Source organism: Nannobrachium achirus (assembly GCF_963921795.1).
Source record: "Nannobrachium achirus genome assembly, chromosome: 18".
Classification (NCBI taxonomy): domain Eukaryota; kingdom Metazoa; phylum Chordata; class Actinopteri; order Myctophiformes; family Myctophidae; genus Nannobrachium; species Nannobrachium achirus.
The window spans coordinates 14640128-14653864 of NC_137825.1; the positions used below are offsets into that span (position 1 = coordinate 14640128).

General features: G+C 42.5%; 1 protein-coding gene across 1 annotated transcript; it reads left to right on the forward strand.

The window, feature by feature from the left end:
* Window positions 1–1658: 1658 nt before the first annotated feature.
* cox7a2l (cytochrome c oxidase subunit 7A2 like) lies at window positions 1659–13490 on the forward strand (the record flags this gene model as incomplete). The annotated part of the gene is made up of 3 exons (XM_080747700.1): window positions 1659–1730; window positions 11608–11742; window positions 13350–13490. 3 exons carry the CDS (start codon window positions 1659–1661, stop codon window positions 13488–13490), a joined length of 348 nt encoding a protein of 115 aa, XP_080603826.1.
* Between the last annotated feature and the right edge of the window lie 247 nt (window positions 13491–13737).

Sequence of the window (13737 nt, forward strand, 5' to 3'; positions counted from 1 at the left end):
AATCAAGATATTGATGTAATTTGGTTTAACAATTTACAGATGAGAATGTTCACACAAAGACTGTCCATGTTTTGTCGTTACCCATAACAGTAAACATACATATTCCCATTTTCTTAGGTACCCCCTGCAGTATCTCCGCGTACCCCTAGGGGTACAAGTACCCCAATTGGAGAAACACTGATTTAGAGCACTGTTTCCCAAACTGTATGTCGGGACCCATGTTTGGGTCACAAGCAATCTGAGTTCCCAGAGGTTCTTTTTCTCGCCACTAGGTCACAAGTAAATGTACCCCCACTAGGACCTTGCCTGGGGGAGTGCACACTGTACAGTATATGAGGGATTGAATGTAGGAGTCACAGAAGTAATGTTGGAGGACCCAGACATAGCAGTGATGCCAGTCATCTCTAAATTTGGGCACTGTTTCAGCATGCAGATGTTACCATGGCGGGACGCATACGCAGTACATATGGTGTTCCGTGTCCTATGCCCATATATGGTGTTCCGTGTCCAGGCCAGTATGTGACGTCAGTACTATGACGTCAGAGTACTGTAGACAGATGGCGGACAGACAGACATTCCGTAAATGAATAGTTAGATATTGAAGTGGATGGTAGCGTCCAGTGTGGACACTATACAATATTTTGTTTTCCATTATCTTTATCTTGCCCGGTGGGATTGACCCTTAAGAAGAAGTGAAAATAGCCGACTTACAAGCTCACAAAGCTGCACAAAGCGTTTCTTGTGAGCTTGTAGATCTGCTATTTTCACAAGTTTGGGTTCCGGGCGAATTTCTCTTTTAGGTCACAGGCTAAAGTAAAAAGTTTGGGGACAACTAATTTAGAGAGATTTCACATTTAGAGCAGTACTTTGAGAAATGGCATGTAGCCTACAAAATAAATAAGTACACAATCATTAATAAGTAACACTCTCATCAACTGGACAGAGCATTCAATGTCACAAAAAAGAAAATTACACTGTTTTGGCCCCACACACCAATTATTTTGACATTAAGATAGATAGTCCCAGAAAACAATTAATTGGCAGAAACCTGACTAAACAGTGTAGTTAAACTAAAGAGCCAGTAGGGCAAAATTATACAAATGAATCAAAATAGAAAGAATAATAAAAATAGTGAAAAAACAAACAAACATGTGAACACAAGATGAATCTAGATACATGCCATATGCCTGTATTTTTTTAAGGATTTAAGCTTAATCTTTCTGTCTGTGTGTGTGTGTGTGTGTGTGTGTGCGCGTGCGCGCGCGCCTGCACGTCACGTGCTCACGTGCCTTTCTTGCAGGCCACATGGGGACAAATGTTGGTACAAAAAAAGAAGAGATAGGGGCCTATGGATGTCCTCTAGTTTGCAAAACAAACGTGACGTGTAAATCTTTTTCTACGTTCCTTATATCCGACCCAGTATGATTAAGTAACTTTATTATGAGTATAATTTCATTTAATCAAATCTTTAAAAAACATCCTTGCCTTACTACTCTTGAATTGTGATCAGGCAGTGGCAGAGACAAGCCCGCCACGTCATTTTCCGTCGACGACGCCGGTCCTTGGCAGCAGAAGGACCCCTCGCCGGGTGATTTTTTATTTTGATAACACATCATCATCATCTTCTTGTCTGTCAGTCCTTACTCTGTACCATAAACATGTATCATAAATTCAACGGTTTCACCCAGAAACTGACCGGATCAGCAGGATCCACAGCCTACAGTCCGCAGGTAAACACATGACCTTTATGGTAATGCATGGTTAAGAATGACTTTACTTACTGTTGTTGTGACCTTCACGTGTTATCACTATGATCAGTGTTTTTCAAACGTTCACATTTCTAGGTCTTCTCCTTAACTCTGACAGTGTTGTCAGAGTTACAGACTTGTATGGGTCAATTTAGACCCCTCTAAAACAGTGTTTCTAAAACTTTCAAATGTCAAGGTCTCCCCCTTAACTCTGACAGTGTACAAATGGAACCAAATGAACCCTAACGGGTTCATTTGGTTCCATTTGTACACTGTCAGAGTTACAGACTTGTATGGGTCAATTTAGACACCCATACATGAACCCACAGAGTCCCTGGAATCCACTTACCATACTTACCTTTCCACTGTAAATATGTTCTATCTATTTATATTTTTTATTATTTGTTCTTCTTTATGACTGCTTCCCACCTCCCCCTTTTGTAATTGATCCTATGCATATACTGTAGCACTGTGTTCTATCCGTCTGTCTTTCAATGTTATATGAGATACATAAAGTGGTTCCTGTGTAGTAAATAAGCCGATAAACTTACTAGGATCTCCTTTTAGTTGACCTTAGTACCAGTGAACTGTACTGAGTGTCACAAAACTGTACTTTGTCCTATGGAACCTTATAATAAATTAATCAATCAATCAATCAATCAATTTTAAAGTTCAAACTTTCAAATTTCAAGGTCTCCCCATTAACTCTGACAGTGTACAAATGGAACCAAATGAACCTGTGAATCCCTGGAAAACACTTTAAGTAAACACTGACTATGATAACAGTGGTGGGAAAAGTACTCAAATTTGTTTTGTTATTTTACTTACAGCAAGTATCAATACGGCAATGTTGACATACTAAGTAAAAGACCGGACTCCGGAATTAAAATTGTAGGCCTACTTGTGAGTAAAAGTACAAAAGTATTGGTATCATGAGTGGCATAGTGGTTAACATTCACCAGGTTAGCATTCACCAGCGTAGGCAGGTTAGCATTTCACCAGGTTAACCCGCTCCCGCATTTCACCACGATAACGTTATTATTATGCTGCTTCTGTGTGGCCTTTATGCTTCCCTGGAATAGGTGGTATCACACACTATAACTGGTGTTATATATATTTAATATGTAATTCTTTCATGACACTATTGTTCTGAAAGGTTTCCCGAGCCACCCGTTGATCTGACCTTCACTGTAACGTCAGAAATGCTATTGTGTGTTTATTTAAGAGCTTCCCCCCAACATCCGCACGACAGCTGTGACCTTTACTGCTGCCGCTACTGTGCCTTTTTATTAGTGACAGTGACACCTGTTTGATATTAATTCAAAAGGAAGATTTCACCTTTTTCTTTTTCCCATTAAGGCTTACAGAAGGACCTTGCCTTTTCTTTCCACACTGACCTTTGTCTCAGAGGTGGACTATGGATTGGTTAGAACATTTGTATGACATTATCGTAGGTTCACACAAGACATTAAACCTTTTTTTTCTCTCCTTTATTTAAAACTAGCCCTTACCCGTTCAAAGATATGAGCTCCGAAATGATGTGCAGTGTGTGGATTATGGGATGTGCACTGTGCACACAGTATATGAGGGATGGAAAGTAACTTTAACTGGTGCTTGCATGCTAATATGTAGGAGCATCAATGTAAGAAATACCCTTTCCATTTAACGGCTACAGAGATACTGTGTACCGATCTGCATGATTTTGGACAAGCCAGAACCCCCCCCCCCGCCCGCCTGCCTGCCCGCCTGCACACACACACACTCCCCCCCCCCCCCATGTGTGTGTGTGTGTGTGTGTGTGTGGGTTTGTGTGTGATTGTGCATGGCCTGAACAACAGCGCCCCTCCCTTAACATGTGTGGTGACAAAAGGTACTGTAGGCTAAATAGATATAGATACACCATAAAAATGCAATTATACAGCATACGATTTGTGAAAGTGACAAACGGCCTTCACAGTTATGTCAGGTGTGTTCATATGCTAATGGTGATGCGATTTCAGATCAATTGCTCCAGCCACTGAGGAGAAACGCTGTTTCAGACAGACAGACAGACACTCAGACATTCGCAAAATTATAGTATAGATGATGGAACAAAACATTTATACTGGCAGGAGAATTGTTGTACACATAGGTCACTCCTTACATGGCCTATTGGCCTTTATTCTATAGCACAGAGTCAGCATCATCTGAAATAGGTTTGCATGAGTCGGCTGTTTTGTAAGGAGTTTGTCAGGGATGAACAGGTGATGATGTCTCCCCCCCCCCCCCCCCCCCCTTGCTGAGGATGACATCTTCTAGAAGTTGCATCTACCAATACTAAATACATTAAATTAATCAATACCACAATGACTATTATATGAATCTTGTCCACCACAGTGCCGACTTATAATGGGCGTTAGGACCAATTATATGAAGAAGATATGGTTGAAGATAGATGAAGTGTTGTTCCTTTTAAGGGACTGTAGCTTTAACCGTTTGCCCTGAACCCCAGCAGCATTCATATTCTGGAGTGGGAGGATCATCATCACAAACATGCAGTATGATGATGAGTCTCTTGATCCGAGAGTGAAATTAACCTGGGCAATTAACTAAAAATATATTTAAACCAACATTCATAATCAATTATATTTCTTTCTTACAATTTTACAAATGCCTTCTAATAGGGCTGTCACAATTATTACATAATCGTCTAATCGCAATTATTTGACATAATCGCAATTATTTTGTCATAATCGTCATAATCGTGAATGTTGAAAAATGTCAAATCAATGTCAAATCAAACATTTTCAGAAATAGTGGAAATAGCAGATCTACAAGCTCACAACGCGTCGCGATGCGACGCGTTGTGAGCTTGTAGATCGGCTATTTCCACTATCACTGTTATTTTTTAGTAGTAGTAAGTAGTAAGTTGTCAAATATGTCTGTAATTTCTTTGTATATTTAGGTTATGTGTCATATCTGCCATGTGCAACTTCAAAGCCTAAAAGCCAAACAGAAATGTAATTGTCAACGACAAAAACACAATTAAATCGTTAATCGCAATTATTTGAGTGACAATTAATCGTCATGTAAAATATCATATCGTGACAGCCCTACCTTCTAATTAGTTAGCTTTCAAGTTTTATCCAAAACATTTTCAGAAATAGCAGATGTAAGCTCGCAGGGGGACTGCCCATAAGTCCGAAGGTTCATTAGTCTGAATTTAGCACCGGCTTCGACTGCTCTCTTCGCATTCAATCCGACTTTTTCACCATTTCTCAGACGTTTGAATGCAGAGAGTATGCACTGGGTATCCACGGAGGAGTATCCACGGTATCCTGTTCTCCGTGCACTTTGAAGTACGCATGCGCCGATATCTCTCGCCTTGAATATTATTCCCCTCAGGGGAATCGAACCCAAACCGTGGGTTTGTTGCATCCGTGCTCTACTGACTGAGCTAATGAACGGATGATGTGACTCCTTTTTTGTGCATTTATCTTTGACGTGGATAGTGGGGTAGGCGTGGATAGTGAGGGACTGAATATTTACTATTCTGTCCATAACGGCACATAACTCGGTAACGCGGCTGAGTGGGATTGGGCGCCGTTCCCACCGCTCGTCGCGGCAACTCGGCTCGCTAGCGCTCGCCTCGGTGGCGACTCACGGGGGTCATCGCCGCCCAATACCGCGCCGCTCCGTCGGGGTCTGTGGCGTGGGGCGTTACACCGGGGAACAGAGCATACTTGGCATCTGGTTCGAGGCTGGGATTCACCTCAGGTTTTATTTTTGCGCTCCTCTGAGGTTGACCACTAGATGTCGACATTTTACTACTAATATCTCTGCATTTGGATACTGGATATCCAAGTATCCTGGATACTTTCTGCATTGAAGAGTCTGAAAGCACGTGAATATTTCGCATTAAGTGCGTTGATATCATTCGAACCAGGTGGAATTTAGTTAGGGTTACTGAGGTTAAGGTTAGGGTTAGGGTCTTAACAAATTCGGACTAATGAACCTTCGGACCAATGCCATGGCACCAGCTCGCAGTGCTGCACAAAGCGGCACGCTGTGATCTGCTACTTTTGAACAGCCAACGCCAGAATTAAAAATGACACAGATGCTGTTGCTCTGGAGGGACTTACAACTTTCCGATGGGACAGGAACTGTGCTCTCACTGGTAAATCTCGAGGGGGCGGGGTGTGCATTTACACTAACAATAGATGGTGCAATAATGCCACAGTGGTCGCTAGTCATTGCTCTTCTGACATTGAGTTTTTGACTATAAAATGTAGACCCTTTTATTTACCAAGAGAAATTACAAATATTGTAATAACAGCAGTGTACATTCCACCCAGTGCAAACATAAAAGAGGCACTTAATGTACTATATCGTTCCATCAGTGAGCTGCAAACCACACATACAGAGGGGATCTTTATTGTGGCTGGGGATTTTAACCAGGCTAACATGAAGACAGTTCTCCCTCAGTTCTATCAGTATGTGGACTTTCCAACTAGGGGCAAAAACACACTGGATCGAGTTTACACTAACATCAAGTGTGCTTTTAGAGCAGCCCCCCGTTCCCATCTTGGCTCTTCAGACCACCGTTCTGTGATGCTGGTCCCTGCATATAGGCCAATGCTCACTAGGACAAAACCTGCTGTGAAGCAGGTGAGGGTCTGGCCTGAGGGTGCCATGGATGCACTACAAGACTGTTTTGAGTGTACAGACTGGGACATGTTTAAGGAGGCAGCAACAGAGGGACAACGGACTGATGTGGAGGAGTATGCTGGTACTGTGTCTGCCTACATTTCCAAGTGTACGGAGGATGTTAGTGTTGTTAAGAACATCACAACACGAGCCAACGAGAAGCCTTGGATGACTAGCGAGGTACGGGAACTGCTGAGGGTGCGGAACAATGCTTTTAAAGCAGGAGGAGGTGTGGAGCTCAGAACAGCAAGAGCCAACCTGAACCGTGCCATCAGAGTTGCAAAACGTACCTATAGTCGGAAAATCGAAGGTTTCTTCCAGGACTCTACAGACTCTCGGCGCATGTGGCAGGGCATTCAGTCCATCACAGGCTATAAGGGAGCACCATCACCCTGTGAGGACAATGAGGACTTCCTCAACGAACTCAATAATTATTTTGCACGCTTTGAAGCAACAAACAACATCCCTGCAAGGAAAACCATTCCTCTTCCAGATGAGAAGGTACTCAGTCTGGACCTAGCTGATGTCCGGCGGACCCTGAAAGGTATCAACGCCCGGAAGGCGACGGGACCCGACAACATTCCAGGTCGGGTGCTCAAGGAGTGTGCGGATCAGTTGGCCCCGGTCCTCACAGACGTCTTTAACATCTCACTAAACCAGGCTGTTGTCCCTTCATGTTTCAAAGCTGCTAGAATAATTCCTGTGCCAAAAAAGCCAATTATAACATCTCTCAATGATTACCGCCCAGTTGCACTCACCCCAATAACGATGAAGTGCTTTGAGAGGCTGGTAAAGGCACATATAGTCTCCAAACTCCCCCCCAAATTTGACCCGTTCCAGTTTGCCTACCGTGCAAACCGCTCTACAGAGGATGCCATTGCCTCTGTCCTGCACCGGAGCTTGGCACACCTAGAGGGGAAGAACACCATTGTGCGTCTGCTGTTCTTAGATTTTAGCTCAGCATTCAACACAATTATCCCTCAGCAACTGGTGGACAAACTGGACCCCCTGGGCCTTGGCACTCCTTTGTGTAACTGGCTGCTGGACTTCCTAACAGACAGACCTCAATCTGTGCGAGTTGGGAATAATAACTCCAACGTCATCTCCCTGAGCACTGGCTCTCCCCAGGGCTGTGTTTTGAGTCCACTGCTGTTCACCCTGATGACCCATGACTGCTGTGCGATGTTCAGTACTAACCATATGGTGAAATACGCGGACGACACGACAGTTGTGGGCCTCATCAAAGATGACAACGAGGATGCATACAGGGAGGAAGTGAGACAGCTGGTGGGCTGGTGCAACACACACAACCTGGTCCTGAATGTCAACAAGACAAAGGAGATCATCGTTGACTTCCGACGGAACCAGCACAGCCACACACCACTCCTCATAAATGACACCGCAGTGGAGGTAGTGAGCAGCACCAAGTTTCTGGGGGTAGAAATCACAGACAGCCTGACATGGTCCTCAAACACGGCCTCTCTTGTGAAGAGAGGACAGAAACGTCTGTTCTTTCTGCGCCGGATGAGAAGAGCCCAACTTCCCCCTCCCATTCTCACCATGTTCTACAGGGCCACGATAGAGAGCATTCTGACAAACTGCATCTCTGTCTGGTCTGGTAGCTGCAGCGAGACAGACTGGAAAACTGTGCAGAGAGTGGTGAGGACAGCAGAGAGGATAATCGGGACTACACTGCCTTCCACCAAGGACATTGCCCAAAATCGCTGTCTTTTAAAGGCAAATAAGATCATGTCTGACCCTACCCACCCACATCAGGGACTGTTCAATCTCCTGCCCTCTGGTAAAAGGTACCGCAGCATCGGGAGCAGAACGGCCAGATTCACCAAGAGTTTTTTCCCCCAAGCCATAAGACTTGTGAACTCTGAAAAGGCTAAAAAAGCTAAAAAGTCACGTTAAAAGTGCATATCCCCTGACCTTTCTCCATATGACGCTTAAGAATCCTGTGGGCCATATCCATGAATTTGAATTTGATTTGTGTTTTTATTGATTAAGTGGTGTGTTCTAGTGTTTTTAGTTTTTAGTATTTTAACTTATTTTAACTTATTTTAACTAGGAGCCAGTGAAACGAAATTTCGTTCATTTATGCATTTCATGTATATGTTGAATGACAATAAAGCTATCTATCTATCTATCTATCTATCTATCTTTCCCCAGTTGTATCAAGATAATGTATAAACGAATCAACACGAAATACATCTAACAGAATAGCAAGATGTACACGCTCACAACGGCTGTAGATGTGCTATTTTCACTATATTAAAAAGAAAAGAATGGTCACATATTGATTGATGTGAAGTCATATCGCCCCGGCTTGGCCCTAGTGGTGAGGAGAGAGGCTAGGCAGTGGCAGACCAAGGGGACCTTATTAACCCATTTAGGCCTAAAACTTGTGGGTGCTTTAACTAAAAAAAAAAAAATAGCAGATATACAAGCTCACAGCGCGGCACCGAGTGCCGCGCTGCGAGCTTGTAGATCTGCTATTTTTGAAAAAGTCGTGAAAATGTGTGCAAATCTTTGAATATATGTATTTTTAAAGCGAACGTTTGTAACTCAAATTTTGCTTCTGGGGGGTCCCTGGAACTAGATATTTTGAGATGGGGGTCCGTGGCCAAATACATATCATTTTGGGGGTCCCTCACGTGAAAAGGTTTGAGAACCACTGACATAGTAGTCTCTCAAGAACAGACTAACTGAGCTCCAGTTAAGTGAAAAGAACCTTTTCTTTGACGATGGCTAGCCAGATTGCTGACATAGAAACATATGTTTTTCAAAAATATCTTAGAAGGATTCAAAAGACACTTATAGAATCGGGTCAAAATTCTAATTTTCACGATTTTTCAAAAATAGCTTGTATATCTGCTATTTTTCAATAGTTAAAGCATAAAGTAATGATACACAAAATGTGTACCCGTTCTAAATGGGTTAAATCATGGCCCTTTTAAATTATGTAAATGTTATTTGACTTCGCCATTTGATGAATGATACCATTGTGGTTAATGGGCCTGTGAGCAAAAATAGCACATTAATATAGCTTCTACCAGTATTGAACAGTACTATCAAACACTTGAACAGATGTGAAATTGAACACTTCATTTGAATTATGAAGCCGCTGATTATGTAGCATTCAAATAAATAGTTTTGCCTTTGGCCTAATCATGCATAATTTAGTTATATATACAGACAGACACATACAGTGTGCTGCTGTGCTCACTGGTTTGAGATCTTTTAAGCTCTGAATTATACTGGAGAATTAAAAAAAGGAAATATAAACGGTCAAATCCTGTTGGTTACATTTGTTCGCTCTCAGTGAAACTTATCACAGTGAAAAGTCCCTGAGCTGGACTGTAATGGTGTCTACTACGGTGTGATTGCTAGCCTTGATTTAATAACAGAGTCCAGAGAGAAGCACTTGTGTCCCAACAAAAATGTACAGGTGCTGGCTGAACTAAAATACGTACATTAGAAGGGGAAGGGAAGTCAGCACACTGCAATAGCTCACAGTAGAAACATTTATTCAAGTTTAAGAACGTTTTGGACCCTGATCTCTGCTGTCTGATTTACTGTGCATGATGCCAACTCCTTCCATTCCTCCCATGACAGACTCCCATTGAACTGGATAATTGCATTGTTTGGTTTGGTTATTATTGTACAGTATGTCATTGAGATGAGATTACATTGTTGAAGAGGCCTCTCTTGCGCTTCAGCCGAACGGAGGTCAGTGCTCTCAGGAAGGACAGGACACGATATTAAAAACAAGTTATGTGGGCCACTTTGTAATCATTTTGATGATTTTTAATGTTCAGACTAGGAAAACTTTAATGTCTTCCGAGAGGCAATTTGTAATAAAGCGCAGCGTCAATGTGTAGACATTAGATTTAAAAGCCCATCAAACAACATCAAATAACAGTGATTCCAAAATAATCTATAGCTTGCAACAATCATAAATATAATCACAGAGCAGGCAAACATTTTAAGTTAATGTCCACTGTCTACCCAGGCCTATTGTATTCACATCAGCTAATATATAATAATATAATGGTCCATGGATTCCACATTTAGATTCCGCACTACCCAAAAGGTCTCCATGGCTGCCGAGTCTTGTTTAATTGAGTTATTTCCATGGGAATAAATTCGTTTTTTACTTGGTTGATTTTAATTTCAGAAAAACAAGATGAGGGGCTCGCAATAAAATTGTATTCACAGCACAGCAAGCAATAATGGGACTTTTCAACCTGGCATTCTTTTAATTTCAGGGCATTTATATTCAGTAACACCATTCAAAGTGGATGGGATGAGATGCATCTCCATGTCTCGTCTTCACCCGTTTAATAATGGTGCAAACAAACACAAACAAACTAAAGTTTCGACGCACAACTTATTCTTCAGCCGAACCACCCAGTTAAAGCACTGGAGTGAATTGGAAGGTCCAGTGTCGTCTTTGGGCTCAGTTGTGAAGATGTGTGGCCCATAGAACTGTTTAATGAGGTTTTAATGGTTTGGTGTATTGTGCTACAGGGGCTGTGGCCCGGTGTTAACCCGTTCAGAACGGGTACACATTATTGTGTATCATTATTTTATGCTTTAACTATTGAAAAATAGCAGATATACAAGCTCACAGCCGCGCTGTGAGCTTGAAGATCTGCTATTTTTGAAAAATCGTGAAAATTAGAATTTTTCTATAAGTGTCTTTCTATAAATCCTTCTAAGATTTTTTGAAAAACCTTTGTTTCTACAGTATGTCAGCAATCTGGCCGGCCATTGTCAAAGAAAAAGGTCCTTTTCACTTCAACTGGAGCTCAGTTAGTCTGTTCTTGAGAGACTACTATGTCAGTAGTTCTCAAACCTTTTCATGTGAAGGACCCCCAAAATTATATTTATTTGGCCACGGACCCGCATCTCAAAATATTTAGTTCCAGGGACCACCCAGAAGCAAAATATGAGTTACAAACGTTCGCTTTGAAAATACATATAGTCAAAGATTTGCACACATTTTCACGACTTTTTCAAAAATAGCAGATCTACAAGCTCGCAGCACGGCACTCTGTGCCGCGCTGTGAGCTTGTATATCTGCTATTTTTCACTGGTTAAAGCATTCAATAATTCTAGGCCTAAATGGGTTGTTAATGGTTCGGTACATTTCTTGGTGCTACAGGGTCTAAGGCCCGGTGTGCCCGCTGAGGGCCCAGCCATGGTCTTCGCCACGCCCACCAAGGTGGTGTCAGAAGCCGGTGCCACCGTGGAGTACTTGGGAGCCAACAGAGTACCCGACCTCCAGAGAATATTCCAGGTACGCAGAGAGAATCTTAAACAGCGTTTCTGTAAATATTATTCATAGCAGGAAGCTAAATAGTTTATTCAATATCTAACATTTTAGCCAGTTGGTTTTAGTACTCCATGCAGCCAATTTAACATTTGTAATGGAGTCCAAACGATATCTGGTCTCCTTCCAAAGTGTCCGCCGGTTGGGGACATAAGGCTCACCATGCAGTCGATAGTATTTATTGGTATGTGGCTGGGGACTGGTGGTGTTTATTTCCCATTTTATATAACGACATTGCATTCCACTCCTCTCCTGAAAATCCATCACATGCAAAAGGCTTTGGGGGAGTGTAATAAGAAAGTCTGGGAATTGGAAGTGCACGATTAATCAAATAACAAATGGGAAATGCAATATTGACTCGTGCATTTCACATTTTTTAGTGCCATTTTCTTTTTTCTTCTTTCCAGAAGTAAACTTATTGTACACACAACAACCTTCTAAACGAGTGGTTCTCAACCTGTGGGCCTTTAGGGTATTCATTGAGAGTGGGCCCTCAAGTAATTGGCAAAACACTATGATTTTGATGATAATGTAACGTGAATATAAGAAATAATATAAATACTGACATGCTGTGTTAGTTCCGTTGAACCGAGCCAGAACACAAACGATCTTTCACACCTAGTCAGGGGATATTAATAAAACTTGGGAATAAATTCCTTACCAAACAATTTCCTCACCAATGTTTTCGTGAAGGTGTCTAGTGACATATCTAACAAAGATTGAAATTCAACATCCCTATGAGAATCTTTGACAGCTAGGGTAATTCAGGGTCTCATTCACTTACTATACACTATACTATAAGAGAAAAAATTACTCCCAAAAAATATGCTTTAAGTAGCATGTGAGGGGTCTAACTAGGTGTTAAAAAAAAACATTCATTGGGCTAAAAACAGCCCCCAAAAAAACGATGGTTTAGTGATGAGTCATCACTTTTCACAGTTGTATGGGGTCCATTTTTGGCCCAAGGAATGTTTTTAGTATTTAGTGTATAGTAAGTGAATGAGACCCAGAATTACCCTAGCTGTCAAAGATTCTCCGAGGGATGTTGAATTTCAATCTTTGTTAGATTATGTTACTAGACACCTTTACGAACACATTGCTGAAGAAATCGTTTGGTAAGGAATGTATTCCCAGCTTTGGCTAACCTGACTTGCGTCAGATGGTGGCAGTAGTGCGTAGGCTACCGCTCTACTTTACCATCTGAGATCTCTCGGGCAGACTCGATGTAAGGGGCGGGTGATTGGATGTGGCCGTCTCTCCGTCACAGTCTGGGAGTGCCAACTCCAACCACTCATATTGGCCTGTCTGCATCCACGTGGTCTGCAATCAGACTCTATTGGCTCAGAGCCGCTCAGAGCCCGCCCGTAGCTGCCGCTGATTGGTCCGGCCCGGGGCTTTACGAGCGTTATCAACTCCCACCAAGAGATCTCAGATGGTAAAGTAGAGCGGTAGCCTACGCACTACTGCCACCATCTGACGCAAGTCAGGTTAAGCTTTGGCAGGCATTCTGATAATATTCCTTGACTAACCACATGTCTCCCTCTGTCTTCCTGTCCCTGTGTCTCCTCTTTCAGATTTCAGACGGCACCCCTGTGCATCTGAAGCGAGGCGTCCCAGACAGGCTTCTGTACCGCACCACCATGGCCCTGACTCTAGGGGGCGCTCTCTACTGCCTCGTGGCCCTCTACATAGCAGCCCAACCCAAAAACAAGTGACCTGCTGCTCGGGACACCTCACCCCCCCCCCCCCCCCCAGCCCAGTGGACACAAGGGCACAACAGCCCAAAGACCAAAAATGTCAACTGACTCTGCACCGTTTTATTACAACATCGCACCAATGGTTTCCATCAAGTACCCATGCTTTTCTGTCCTGCCAGGACAAAGGACAACTTTGTTTTTTTTACAACAAAGGTTCATATTTTAGATTTTAATTAGAGAAAAGAAAAGATGAGTGTTAAAATGT